Source organism: Mastigoproctus giganteus, chromosome 14 (genome assembly GCF_048544385.1).
Source record: "Mastigoproctus giganteus isolate SK-2022 chromosome 14, ASM4854438v1, whole genome shotgun sequence".
Lineage (NCBI taxonomy): Eukaryota > Metazoa > Arthropoda > Arachnida > Uropygi > Thelyphonidae > Mastigoproctus > Mastigoproctus giganteus.
Window position 1 is genome coordinate 17,835,739 of NC_143588.1, and position 14,079 is coordinate 17,849,817.

The window sequence follows — 14,079 nt, forward strand, 5'->3', positions numbered from 1 at the left end:
ATTTCCATTTTATATTTGTGAAATGAATGAGGAAGTGTTTGGGAGGTTTAGAGCTTTTCACAGATAAGTTTGTTCTATTAGTTTGACTATTCAAGATGTTTTCAGTAGTAAGAAAAGGAGTATGAAGTAATAATTTTTGGATATGGCATACACATGGCAAGGATATATCCAGCTCCCTGACATAACATGGCCTCAACAACGCCCCTTCCCCCATCTAGTGGCCAGCCTACAAACATTGTTTTAGAGCTGTACTCTTAATGTAAGGAAGATTGGATCTCGCCATGATGTCCATCATAACTTCAAAAGAACATCAGCCATACTGCATGATGGAAGAGATGGTGTGTAGCTGGAGCTTTGCTCTGGAGGCTAAACATGCGTTTCACCATTTCAAGCCTCCAGTAAGCAAGATCCATATACTAAGTAGTTGAAGAGAGTCTCTACCATCCACGTTTACTGCCATTATTGCACCTCTGGTAACGAACAGCCGACATCTTAGCTATGTTGATGATTTAAAAGTTCTTACTCCAAAATTCTTGCCCAAACAACTGATTGAGTTAATGTTATCCTGTGTCAGCTATCAACCTGTCTCAGCCAATGTGGGCTCAAAATCAACCTATTTAAATCTGCTTTGATGAGTTTCTTATTAAAGCGAGTCTCATTCAGTAACCTTACTAACTGTGAACGATATACAAATTCCCAATGTTACTGCCCATCCAGATTTGAAGATAGTTTTTGACCCCAAAGTAAGTTTCCAAAAGCAAATTGAAAAACTTTTGTCCAATGCTAAAAGCCTAAGATGGATGGAAAAGCAAGAACTGCAATATATAAATGAACTCACAACAGTAAAAAGGATACATCAGGATGATAGCATATCTACCACTTTTATATGGAGTGGAGGTAGGGGCATAACATGGCCACTCCCACTACTATGAAGATGTTCTCAAATTTTGGTTACTAAAATTTGTTTGTGAACTGGAAATCAAGGCTACTATCATCACAATATCAGACTGTAGCTTTGGCTGCCTCTGTGCAGATCCCATGGATACCCCAGATTATAGTGATGCAATAGATTCTCATCACAGTTAAGTTATTAATACAGACATTTGCTGTTGACAAATCACACTTCCTGGACTAAACTCAACCCTTTTAAATGTTTAAATTTAAAACTTTTAACTCATCAGCATAGCTAAGATGTTGGCTGTTCATTACCAGAGGTGCAATAATGGCAGTAAACCTAGATGGTAGTCATCTACCACCTACTAGGTGTTTAGATGACTCTCTTCAACTGCTTAGTATATGGATCTTGCTTACTGGAAGCTTGAAATGGTGAAACGCACGTTTAGCCTGCAGAGCAAAGCAAGGAAGGAAGTTTTTTTTTCTTTTTGCTGATGCTGCATAAGCTTGCTTTCTTGCATCATATGCCTCTACTAGTGCTAAACCCCAGTGCTAGAAACAATTTTCCATCTGACTAAATCTCACGGATTTATTCATACCATATCTGATGCTGCACCTTGTGCATAATTTTAATGTGGACCTACAGGAACAGCATATTAAAAGCCATCTGTAACTGGTTCCAGTGGCAGAAACATCAAATGAATGACTGACGTTTATGCCTTTGATCTTTTCAGTAAGATCACAGTGCTCAACTTGCACCGCTAATTCAAACTATGAATCCTGAGAACTGAAAAGTATATTGTGCTAACTTCATTGTTTCTGACTGGTTTTAATGATCTTGAATACTTGATACATGGAATCAGGGTGAGAGGACAGCTACCAAATACTTCCTAGTAACATAAATACAAGGTGATGCTGGAACTTGTATGACTTCCTTTCTTAATAGGCATGTCAATTGTAGGCGTACACTCCTTCTGTGTACTATTATATATAAATAATTAGTTAAATATTTATACACAATTTTTTTTCACCTACATTAATTTTATCTGGTAACTACAAGTTATCCTGGGGCCTCTGACTGCGTTAACAAAATTCCAGGCAATTTATTTATTTAGCTAGAAAATTTAGTGAGACAATTGACAATACACATGAAAATTTAGCATATTTAATTATAGAAACTGACTTAAATACATACAAAGTGTATCACAAGAAACCTTTTCCACGTTACAGATTACAGTTCCCCCACTAGGATAGACAATTTCAACAAGTCTGTTCTATATCTCATTCTAAATTGAATTATATATAGTTCTTTACGACATCCAATTTGATTATCCAGCTACCTCCTAAGCTAGTAAAATTTATCACAGTTAGGATTTCAGAATGCTTTTCTCCCTTTTTTTTGGGTTATTTCCTTGACTAGGAATAATAATACGAAACAGTACTTACAATAACTTTAATTTCTCCGAGTTTTTGGACCAGCTCCTTGATCTTCTGGCACTTTCTTTAATAGCTTCCACATCAGATTCCTTGTTATTATCCAAGATTCTCCTCGACCAAACTCACTTTAATATGGCCTATTCATACTAAACGGCCCCTTACTATAAATTTATCTACTCTCTTTGAACTACTAGTTACATATCTGCACCTAACTACAACTCCCAACCACGACTTCTCTCGACTACTAACTTACTCACTGCTTCCCAACTTGCTAACTCCGAAAAACTCCGCTTACTTGCCACCGAACCAGTCCTTATATATCCAAACTTTGCCTAAATTTCCCTGAATTTTGACCTGACCTCCCCTCAGTAAGTCGAATGTTCACCATACTTCTGAGAAATATGGTCTTGCCCTTAGATATTTTCCTAATGAATTCCTTATTTTCCTAATGAATTCATTTTCCTAATGAATTCCTTATTTCCTATTCCTTATCCCATCACAACTGTTTGTTGCGTGTATAATTGTTGTTCACTGAAATTTTCTAATTATACAGAATGTTCCCATGTTAATTTCAGCTATATACTTTATTATTATTATCTTAATTTTAATTTATTTATATAAAAAAAAATTTCTCCTTTTTTTTTTTTTTTTAAATAAGCTTAAGCATACAAACTGCTTCAAAGAACTTTATTTCATGTTTTCTTTGGTAATTTTGTATAATAATGAAATTATGTAATGTATGTTGTGTAAAACTTGTTTTATATATATAATTAGAATATAAAATTTATCATATGTTTATTTTATATTTAAACAATAATGTTTCTACAGCATGTACCAGGTAATGTTTTGCATCCACTGATATTTGCTGTACTGATTTTTTTTTTTTTCATTATTTTCTTACACACACACACACACACACACACACACACATGTGTGTGTGTGTCTCAATATCATTGTGAACCCCTGGCCTTCTGCTCATGTTGGGTTTATTGCAGTTTTTCTGTGTAATTATATTTGCAGTGCAATATCATGCCAGGCTGAGTCCATTTCAAAATTATACGAGAAAACCTAAAATCTCAAACTAGAAATAATAACTCCTTAAAAAGCTTGAAATCCAAGCCAATAGGAAAAAGTTTTTTACTTGACGAACCTCATTAAATTTCTCAAATTTTTGTAGCACAGCTTTAAGAACAAAATCCTATTTCAAATCGGGTTATCTGTCCCTTCTCATCAGTGCAGATTATTAAATCAAAATGTTGTTCAAGATCAAGTGATACCCACCTTATAGATGTCTGGCTGAAACTCAAGACATTATTATACACTACTAAACCATGAACATCCTAATATTGTATGTAGTTAGAATGTTGTGCTCCAAGTAGAATTGGATGTTGATCAATTAATATCAGTTTCTTTTGCTTTTCTCTCTCTTTTTTTTTATAAAAATATTCAATTTCATATGTGTTAACGATATCTGCCTCTCCTTCCCAGAATATTCTGAATGACTAATGGAGAGAAGTTTAAGAACCGCTTTTCTATCCTGTGGCTGAAGCTAGTGTCCATTATATTTTTTCCAGATCATCCTATTGCCTTCTAGGAATTCCTTGCTGTGCTTGTTTGAGGGAAATATTTTCCTATTCATAAAGGTGTAGGAATACAAGTGTTAATGTGGGTCCTGATCTAGAGAGGGATGGAATACACTGTTAACAAAAAAATAAGATAAGGCTATCTGTTTGCATGGGTTGTTCAAAAATTTAAGTTATAGCCAATACCATCATTGTAATTAATGATGACAAGGTTGTTAAAATATATATAATGATGATTTTATAGACTACATCATCATAAAATGTGAATAAATGTAATTACTTGTAGTATTATGCTTTTTTTCTGTTATCGTATTACTTATTACACAATTTGTTATGAGTTTTTAGACTTTAAACTGTAGTGTCATTAAAGTGCATTAGCTACCAAAATGAACTACATTTAGGTTGCTAATGTTAATGCCTTTGTAAATTATTTTATTTACAGATTCTTTCTAACAGGCACTTCATTTTAATCAAAAAATATTTTACCAAAATATGACTTACATCAGTGTGGTTGGTTTCGTATGGAGAGTGGAAGTCATGTGAAAAAAAATTAAGTATAGCTTTGTTAACATTCTGAATTTTCCATAGTTAGTGCTTCTTGCTTCAGTTTTTGAACACTGTGAATTGTTTCTGTAAATAGCATTCTCAAAACTCCCATAGTCATATGAATTCAGATCTGGACAGTATTATATTACATTTATGCATTTGTTCAAGTAATAAAAGTATTGTTAATCTTATTATATTTTATCATTTAACTTCCAAAATTTTGATGCTTTTTTTCAATAGACTGTGGGAGATGATGAGCCAATTGATGCTACTATTCAGAAGTCCACTCCAAATGGACAGCCACTTTCCTCCCCAACGTCTGCTTTAGTAGCGAATCGGCAAACAACTTCAATAACAGGCAACTCAGCTTTGGCACTCCCACCATCAATTGTAACAACTACAACAGCAGCATTAGCTGCAGCTGCTGCTGCAGCTGGACAACTGTCTCTAAATCAGGTAATAAATTCACTCTGCCATATGCAATTTTTTTTTTTTTCAAATTTTTTACAAAAAATATTGGAAAAGGCTTATATTATAATGACAGTTTGGTAGTATTTGCAATTTCATACATGCAGTAGTAAAACTAGAGTGTTGTCGGGTCTACTACCCTGAGAAGCCCTCCCGACAGAATGACTCTGTGTGATTGTTAAAGAATGGGCGAGGGATTTTAAAATTCTGATGGGGGTAGGCTGAAATTTTACCTCTGCAAAATTTTTGGTTGAAATAAAGAATGTAGTCCTATTTAAAAACTCCTGCATAATTATAGTTCATCCTTTAGTAGGGAGCAACTCTTTCAGTCTGTCAAGGCTATTTGCTTTTGCACATGTGTGTATAGGCTTCTTCTCCTCTTCTATTTAGGACTCCTTTCTTTGTAATACAAAGAAATGTAACAGAAGCATTACTTATCATTATTTAATAAAGCATTACTCATTATTATTCTTCTATTTGGTGTATTTCCATTCTCACTTTGTCTGAATGGGATTATGCAAGGAGAGAGGGTAGTACATATGGGTCCATATCCATATGGACTACCCTGGGGAAAACAAATGGTATTAACAAGCAATAAGAGTTTAGCTAGAGATCAGAACTTTAGGAATAAGTTTTGAAACTATACACAGTCTAAAGAATTTCAACTGAAATAGGATCCTTAACTTTTTCACATGTGGGTTTCCAAAAAAAAATTGGAGTAAATTTTTTTTAAGGAATGTGAAGATATTTAAATTGAAAAGCTATGTATCTAAATGCTTTTAAATATAAACAGTTTTTTTCTCTTTTAACTTTAATGCCAAACATTACAGTGGGCATTATCATCAAAAATAATGCCAAAATCAAATTTCTTTATTAAAAAAAGTAAAAATATGGTGATATATCCCCATATTTTTCCATAGTAGTAAAAAACTACAAAAGTAGTGTAAATGTCATAGATTTAATTGTATCTCATATTGTGACTACCTTAATGAGTTACCATGTATTGCACCACCTCGAATAAGTAACGCTTCACCAATGTAGTAGTAGTAGTGGCATGTGATGCAAGAAAGCAAGTGTATGAGCTTATGCAGCATCAGCCAAAAAAAAAAAAAAAAAAAAATTACAAAACAAATCCCTCTAAATGTTTGTCCAGTTCCTCCTTAAATTTATTTAACCTATCAACTTCCACAATGACAGGTGGAAGTTTGTTCCAGCAATTAACCATCCACTGGCTAAAGGTAAATTTCCGCGCATATATTCTACATCTGTCTTTCCTCAATTTGAATTTATGCCCCCTTAGGTTCGTAATCTGTACAAGTGGAAGAATCCCATCAGAATTCAGTGTGCTCAATCCATTCAAGGTCTTATACACCTCAATCAGATCACCTTGCAGGTGCCTAGTCTCCAGCCACTGCAATTTGCAGAAGTTAAGCCTCTCTTTGTAAGAGGATCCCTTCATTCCCCTCAACAATCTTGTTGCCCTTCTCTGTACACGCTCAAGCAAATCTACATCCTTCCTAAAATGAGACCTCCAGACCTGTACAACGGTACTCAAGGCATGACCTGACTATTGCCTTATACAGAGGGACAATCACCTCCTTTTCCCTGCTAGCAAAATTCTTATATATCACTGACAAAACCCCATGACCTGCTCTTGCAGCCTGTCTGCATTGCTCAGAAAACTTGATTCCTGACTGCACAATTACTCCCAGGTCTTTTTCATTTTCTACCACCTTAAGTGTAGTACCACACAGTTGGTACGTTTCTCTGGAGTTACTTCTACCCATATGCAGTACTTTGCATTTGTCAAGGTTAAACTTCAGTTGCCACTTCTCAGCCCATTTCCCCAAATTTTCTAGATCCTGTTGCAGTAACACACTGCCATTACTGTCATTAACAACCCTGCCAACCTTTGTATCATCTGCAAACTTCGACACTAAGCCTGATATTCCTTCATCAATATCATTGATAAATATACGAAACAACAGTGGACCCAACAATGAACCCTGTGGGACTCCACTAATAACATTAGTCCATGAAGAGCAGCACCCATTGATTACCACCCTCTGTCTTCTCCCACTCAACCATCCTTTTATCCATTGTAGCAACTTACCCTTAATACCATTCTGCTCCAATTTGTACTGTAGTCTTCCGCGCAACATTGTCAAAAGCTTTCCTGAAATCCAAGTAATATGATATCAAAATTATTTTTTGCATCCAGTTTCTTTGTAACCACATCATAATAACCAATCAAATTTGTCAGACAAGACTTTTCCTTAACAAACCAGTGCTGTGACTGAATTATTGCTGCAGTCTTGTCTAGATGATTGTGCAATGCATCTTCAACCAGTGATTCCATTATTTTACCCAGAACAGAAGTTAAAGTAACTAGTCTGTAATTACTCATGTCACCCTTTGATCCCGCTTTGTGAATTGGGGATACATTTGCACATCTCCAGTCCTTGGGGACCCCCCCCTGAGTCCTAGGATGCTCCCATAATTATGGCTAAGGGTTTGCTTACTTCCTTTGCTGCCTCCTTTAATATAACTGGATAGATCCCATCCACTCCAGGTGCCTTTCTTATGTTTAACTTCAACAATTTCTCCTCCATTTTGCTCTCAGTTATTACAAAATCATTAAGCACCCTGCTACAATTTGATAACCTTCTGGCATTTTCAAACCTTAACTCATGTGAGAATGTAGATGAAAAATACTCATTCAGTTTGTTTGCTTTCTGAGCAGGATCATCAAGTGGACCAATCTGATTTATCCTCTTCCTTTTAGAGTTTATATAAGTAAAGAAATCCTTGCTGTTTTTCTTAGCATCCTCGTCCAAAGATGTCTCGTAATCTGCCTTCGCCTGCCTAACCTCCTTTGTGACTTCATTACAGACCAGCTTATATCTGCCATAGACTTCTGTGTCGCATGATAATTTATGTGCATCCCATGCATTTTTCTTCTCTGTCACAAGTCTCATTAATTCATTTGATAACCATTTAAGCCTAAACCTTATTCTCATAATGTTACTTATTCTTAGTGGATACCACCACCCAGATGGCACGTTTCAAGGCTTTTGGCCAATCATCGGTAGGTGGGTAGATACCCCGGTGTTGCAATAATTTTGTGAAGTGTAACTCCACAATATGAGAGATGCCAGTTGGTGTGCATAGTAATAATACCAAAAAGAATAAAAGCACAAGGCTATGGATTGTAATTCACTAAGAATATCAGTGATATATCACCATAATTTTCAATAGTAGTAAAAAACTACAAAAGTAGTGTAAATGGCATTGATTTAATTGTATCTCATATTATGACTACCTTCACATTGAGTTGCCATATATTGCACTACCTCAAATAAGTAATGCTTATTTCGAGGTTGTGCAATATGTAGCCCATTAAGGCTTGTGCATTTATTCTTTTTGGTATTATTACTATGCACACCAGCTGGCATCGTTATATTGTGGACTTATACTTCACAACTGGGTTGGCATTATTGCAAGACCGGGGTACCTACGTACCCACTGATGATAGGCCAACAAGCCTTGAAACAGTGCCATCTGGGTGGTGGTATCCCCCTAGAATAAGTAAAAATAGTCTTCTCCATTGGTGAAGCATTACTTATTTGAGGTAGTGCATGGTAACTTTAATACAATTAAATCGATGCCATTTACACTACTTTTGTGGTGTTTTACTACTATGGAAAAATATGGTGATATATTACTGATATTCTTATAGTAAAAAAAAAAAATTAATTAAAAAAATAAGGTTTTAAAATTAAGAATTCCAGAGAAAACTAACAGAAACATTAAAATGGCTGTTATTACTTGTAAACACATGCAACCTATGAAGTTTCAAGAGAATCTCTATATGTATAGAAGTAATTTGTTGAAGATGCTTTGGAAGAACACACACACACACACACACACACACACACACACACACACACACACACACACACACACACACACACACACACACACACACACACACACATTTATACTCCCTTGATCCCTAATATGAGAAAACATAAAACTTTGTGGACTTCATAAAGTCCACAAAGTGTTTTTTTTTTTTACTCCACAAAGCCCACAATGTTTAAGAAGCACACTCATTCAGAGAAGAGTAGTTGCAATTGTACAACTTGAAAAAGCTGCACATGTCCACATAGTCTAATAAAGTTATTCTATTGTCTGCACATAGTCTAATAAAGTTTTGGATAAGGAAGTGGTTGAAAATCCAGACCCTTTTTCAGGATACAGAAATATATATATATAATAACATCAAAAAGGATCTACCCAGTGACCGAACTTCTGAATTAGTTGTGTGATATAGCATTTAGAACTTACTTTTGAAGATCTTGGCACTTTTCAGTTGGAACAGGAAATTCTTCAATACTTTAAAGCAGAATTTTCTTCAGACGTGGCTATCAGGGGGTCATCATTGAACAGTAGTTCAACTTAAATTTGCTTCATCAGTTAAGATGTAGTCACTAAGCCTGAATTTATGGAATTAATTTTGTATTTGCACTTGGAGCCTCCATATCATATACATCTTGAATTTTTTCATGGCTGTAGCCTTATGGATGTTTTTATGCCTTCATCTTGTTTTAGAGATGATGTTAAAACATCTGGGTGGGGGAACAAGCATCATAAACTCATTAAAACCTATTTGTAGACAACTGCCCAACATCTACAAAAATTACGATCAAAATATGCCTAGTAATGTGAACATGAATAAGATACAGCTCTGCAGGGTAAAAATAGAGCATTACTTGTTGCATGAAACTAATATTTATCTTAATGTTTTGATTATAATTTTAGTAAAATTTTATATATTCTTATTTATAAGAGGCCCCAGGCGCATGAGGCACGCACCTGGGGCTCTTAAATCGAGGGGCCTCAAATCTCAGTCTCAAAAAAAAAAAAAAAAATTGTTTCATTTTAAATTTTTACACTCATCTTTATTACCGTTACTGAATAAAACTATAATTTGATATGAGAAGTTAGTAAACTCTTATGTGAATATCCCCACATATTATATGAAATATCTATGCGAACTAAGTAAATCTGAAGTAGAATACATATTATCATGAATGCTAGATTTTATGTATTAATTTTATGCATTAATGTTAGATTTGGGAGGGATGGTAGATGTGTCATTTTTTTCATTTAAACATTAGTTGAAATATGTATGAAAGAATTGCACAACCAAAATGATTAAAACCGCAACGCCAAATCTAGAGTGCGTGCTATAGTAAAAACGTGCACGTAGAATGCACACTATAGTGGTACCAAAAATATTTGGGGGGGGCTCAAAATTGAATTGTGCCTGGGGCCTCTCAGGTGCTAAATCTGTCACTGATATGCACTGCAACTTAGTGCACTAATACTTTGTGGGGCCACCACATAATACAATCCATACACATCTTGGGGTGGACTCCACAAGGAGTTGCCGAGTCTCCTGTGGTGGTTCTACACATGCATTGCATATTGTGTCCAGCAATGCCAGGTGGATAGTCATAACATTGAATGTCCTTTTTAGTAGGTCCCAAACATGTTCATTTGGGTGGGCGGCCATTGGAGGACAGGAAATTCATTTTCATGTTCCTGAAACCAGTTATCTGCTGGGCTTTGTGGCATGTTGCATTGTCTTGTTGGCAGATGCTGGTGTTTTCTGGATACACTGCCACCATGAAGAGGTATACAGGTAGCACTCAATTTATGCCGGGGTTAGGTTCCTGGTGGGACAGGCACAAATGGAACCCTTTATATCATGAAGTCAATGGGAAATCACAAGGTTAGGTTCTGGGCACCAGATATATTACCTACCCTTTTCAATACTGGTATATTTAAAGTAAAGAAATAAACTTTTTAATTAAAAAAAAAAAGTGTTTTATTTTTAACCTCCATAAATATAGTAAGTATGTACATGTAAATAAAAAAATAAATTAATTATATACATAAAACATTTTTCCAGTGGTGTAATGTCAAAGTTTTAGTTGGCTCTTGAAGGTCCTGGTTGAGGATCTGCTGTTGATGGCCCTGATTGAGAAGATTGCCTTTTCTTGAAGAAAGGATCAAGTGTTGATTGCCTGGATTTCTTCTTCCTTTCTTTAAGAATTTAAAAATATGGGCTCAGGGTTGATATGACACTCCTTTTAACTGTGGCACTCTTCTCTCAGTCGTGATTAATGTCACAGAGCTCATTAGTGAGCTACTCTACACCTGCAAGGATCCTTTGTAGATCACTGGTCTTCATAATTTTTAGAGGAGAGTCTTCTTCTGTCTCTTCCTCCTGCTGTTGGCTAAGTTTTGCAGCTAACTCTTCAAGGTCTTCATTTCAAAAGAGTCTCTGCATGACTCTTCAAGTGCTCAGTTATATCTCCAACTATAACTTCTAACCCTTTCTCTTGTGCCAGCCTGCTGATGTCTTCTACAACATTCTGTTGTGGCTTGAATCCTCCGAAGTCATGCATGAGATCTGGGAGAAGTTTACACCACACTCCATTTAGACAATTGACAGTCACTTCTTGCCAGGCTGTGTTAATGTGATTGGTGCCCTTTAAGATATCAAATGACTGCCAGTATTCTCTGATGGTAATGTTGGACATATCCAAAGCTTTCACCATTTCTGTAAATGTTTGCTGCAAGTAATAAGCTTTAAAGGCAACTATTACCCTTTGGTCCATGGGTTGCAAAACTGATGTTGTATTAGGGGTCATGTAAACAACATTAACTTTAAGAGGCGTTCTGACTTCATCCAGATTTGTAGGATGTCCAGGGGCATTGTCCAAAAGAAGAATAGCCTTGGTTGGAAAATTTTTGTCATTGCAGAATTTGAGAACAGTAGGGCAAAAATAGTTGGTGTACCAATCTAAGAAGACATCCTGTGTCACCCAAGCCTTCTTGTTTGACTTCCAGTACACAGGCAACATGACTTTGTTTAAACCTTTCATAACATGTGGTGTTTCTGAATGGTATACCAACATTGGCTTCAATTTTAAATTGCCTGACATATTTGCTCCCAACAAAAGTGTCAGCCTGTCTTTTAATGCTTTAAATCCAGGAGCCGACTTTTCTTCATGGACAATGAAGGTTCTTGAGGGCAATTTTTTCCAATAAAGGCCCATTTCATTGACATTGAAGATGAGATCTGAAAGGTAATCACCCTCCTGTACTACGGCCTGAAACTCTGCAGGGAATGTGGCGGCCATCTCAACATCTGCACTTGCTGCCTCGCCAGTAATTTTCATATGTCTGCATTTGTTTCTTGCTTTAAATCTCATGAACCATCCCTTGTTAGTCAAAAATATTTCATTGCACTGACCTTCTTTCTTCTTTAAGTCTTCAAAAATTGACTTAGCCTTTTCAGTTATTACTACTTGGGTCAAGGGAATGATTTTTTTTTTGGTTCAAATCATCGACCCAAATTGTCAGCAATTGCTCCATTTTTTTCCAAATGCTTATTTCTGCTGTAACTAACTTGTGTAGCACTTACTCTTGTAGCAATTTGAATTGATTGTTTTATTATATCAGTATTCTTCATAATTGTAGTAACAGTCGATGGAGGTATATTCATAGCCCTACACACATTAGGGCAGCTTTCACCAGCTTCCATCCTCCGAATAAGCTCCAGCTTATTTTCCAAGGTAATAGATCGACGCACCTTTTTCACGTTTTCATTTTCACTAGTATTCATTGAACTTCTTTTACCAGACATGCTGTCTCTTTATGCTAATTAAATTAAAAACTTAATAACACAACTGGCAAAAACTGCACACGGCTAACACGACTGGCAAAAGCTGCACACTGCTATCACTACTATTAATGATTATGTATTTAATTTATTAATAGCACAATTAGTAATAAATTTCCACATGTGTACATGGCGCAAACAACAAACTGAATGCTTTACCCCTTCCACAAGTGGCTACTTTGAGGGCGGGAAGTTTTCTCGTCTCTGATATGGACGCACTAATTGCTGATTAGTTCAATTGTTCTTGATCACGTAACCAGTGCAGGATACATAGTACAGTACGATGCCCATAAATTTTGTCTGATGATTTTAAACTTTCAATTTATAAAAAAAATTGCAAAAATAAATAAATAAAAATAAAAATGCCCTTGTGGTTAGTGACTGGCACTATTGCGAATCGGCGCAAATCAGACTGGCACAAAATGAGGGCTACCTAAACTTGGTTGGCAGTGATAGAAAGGTAGGCATTCCCATTGAGCCATTGATTCACACTGCCCAGAGGACCCAGGGCAGCCACAAAACAGTCCCCAAACCATAATACCACCACTTTCAGCCTGCTGGACACCAACAGTTCATCCAAGTGCCATGGTCTCATGTTCTTTCTACAAATGCAGATATGCCCATTGGAATGATATAGTTGGAAATAGGATTCATCAGACTAGGTAAGTGGTGATATTTTCATGCGAGGTACAGTTCCTTGTGTCTTGCAGTGAGCATGGGTGCCTGTGATGGCTGTCAACTGCCATAGCCTATATGAGCTAATGTCTGTCACATAGTCTGTGGATGTTGGTTTTGCTATTTATATGTTATACTGGGTGGTTCACTGGGACACCGTGCTACATTGCTGCTGTGTTACAAGACAAGACACGACACATGGCACTCTCCACTGGCATTGACCACATGTCTGTCCCACATGTGACCTTAGCTGTTTGTTCAGCACTGTTGAATGAGTCATGGTAGACTCATGACATTACAGAATGAGAGCATTTAACCATGTTGGTTGTTGTTGAAATACTGGGACCTTTCACACCTTGCTCTACAATCATTCTGTGTTTGAATTCAGAAAGTTCTCACCAATGCATTCTTCCTCACAGACACTCAAAAACTGATTGCCACGAGTGTAAACCACAATCTTATATCGGCTGTTCTTGACTGTGTCTTCATCAGCATCATCAGCTACACAAGGGGGTGTTGTTAATGCAAAAGCTAACTCAGTATATAATTAATATACTGAGTTAGTAATAATACTTAACTTTTTGATAGAACGACTTTGTTCTATCAAATACATAATCACTGGTGACTAATTTATTTACTATTCATTCCTAGTGTTATTTTAGGAGTAAACAGGAGTGTAAAAAAATAGGTCTTTTTTAAGGTGTTAATTTTCTCATG

At 36.1% G+C, this 14,079-nt stretch overlaps 1 protein-coding gene across 4 annotated transcripts in view; it reads left to right on the forward strand.

The window, feature by feature from the left end:
- The window catches only part of LOC150074998 (uncharacterized), a 381,296-nt gene that overhangs the window by 260,730 nt on the left and 106,487 nt on the right, over positions 1-14,079 (forward strand). For all 4 annotated transcript variants that reach the window (XM_090388218.1, XM_090388219.1, XM_090388221.1 and 1 more), the window contains one exon: positions 4,701-4,916. In XM_090388218.1, coding sequence (XP_090244344.1) covers positions 4,701-4,916 — 216 coding nt within the window. The remainder of the gene's footprint in view (positions 1-4,700; positions 4,917-14,079) is intronic.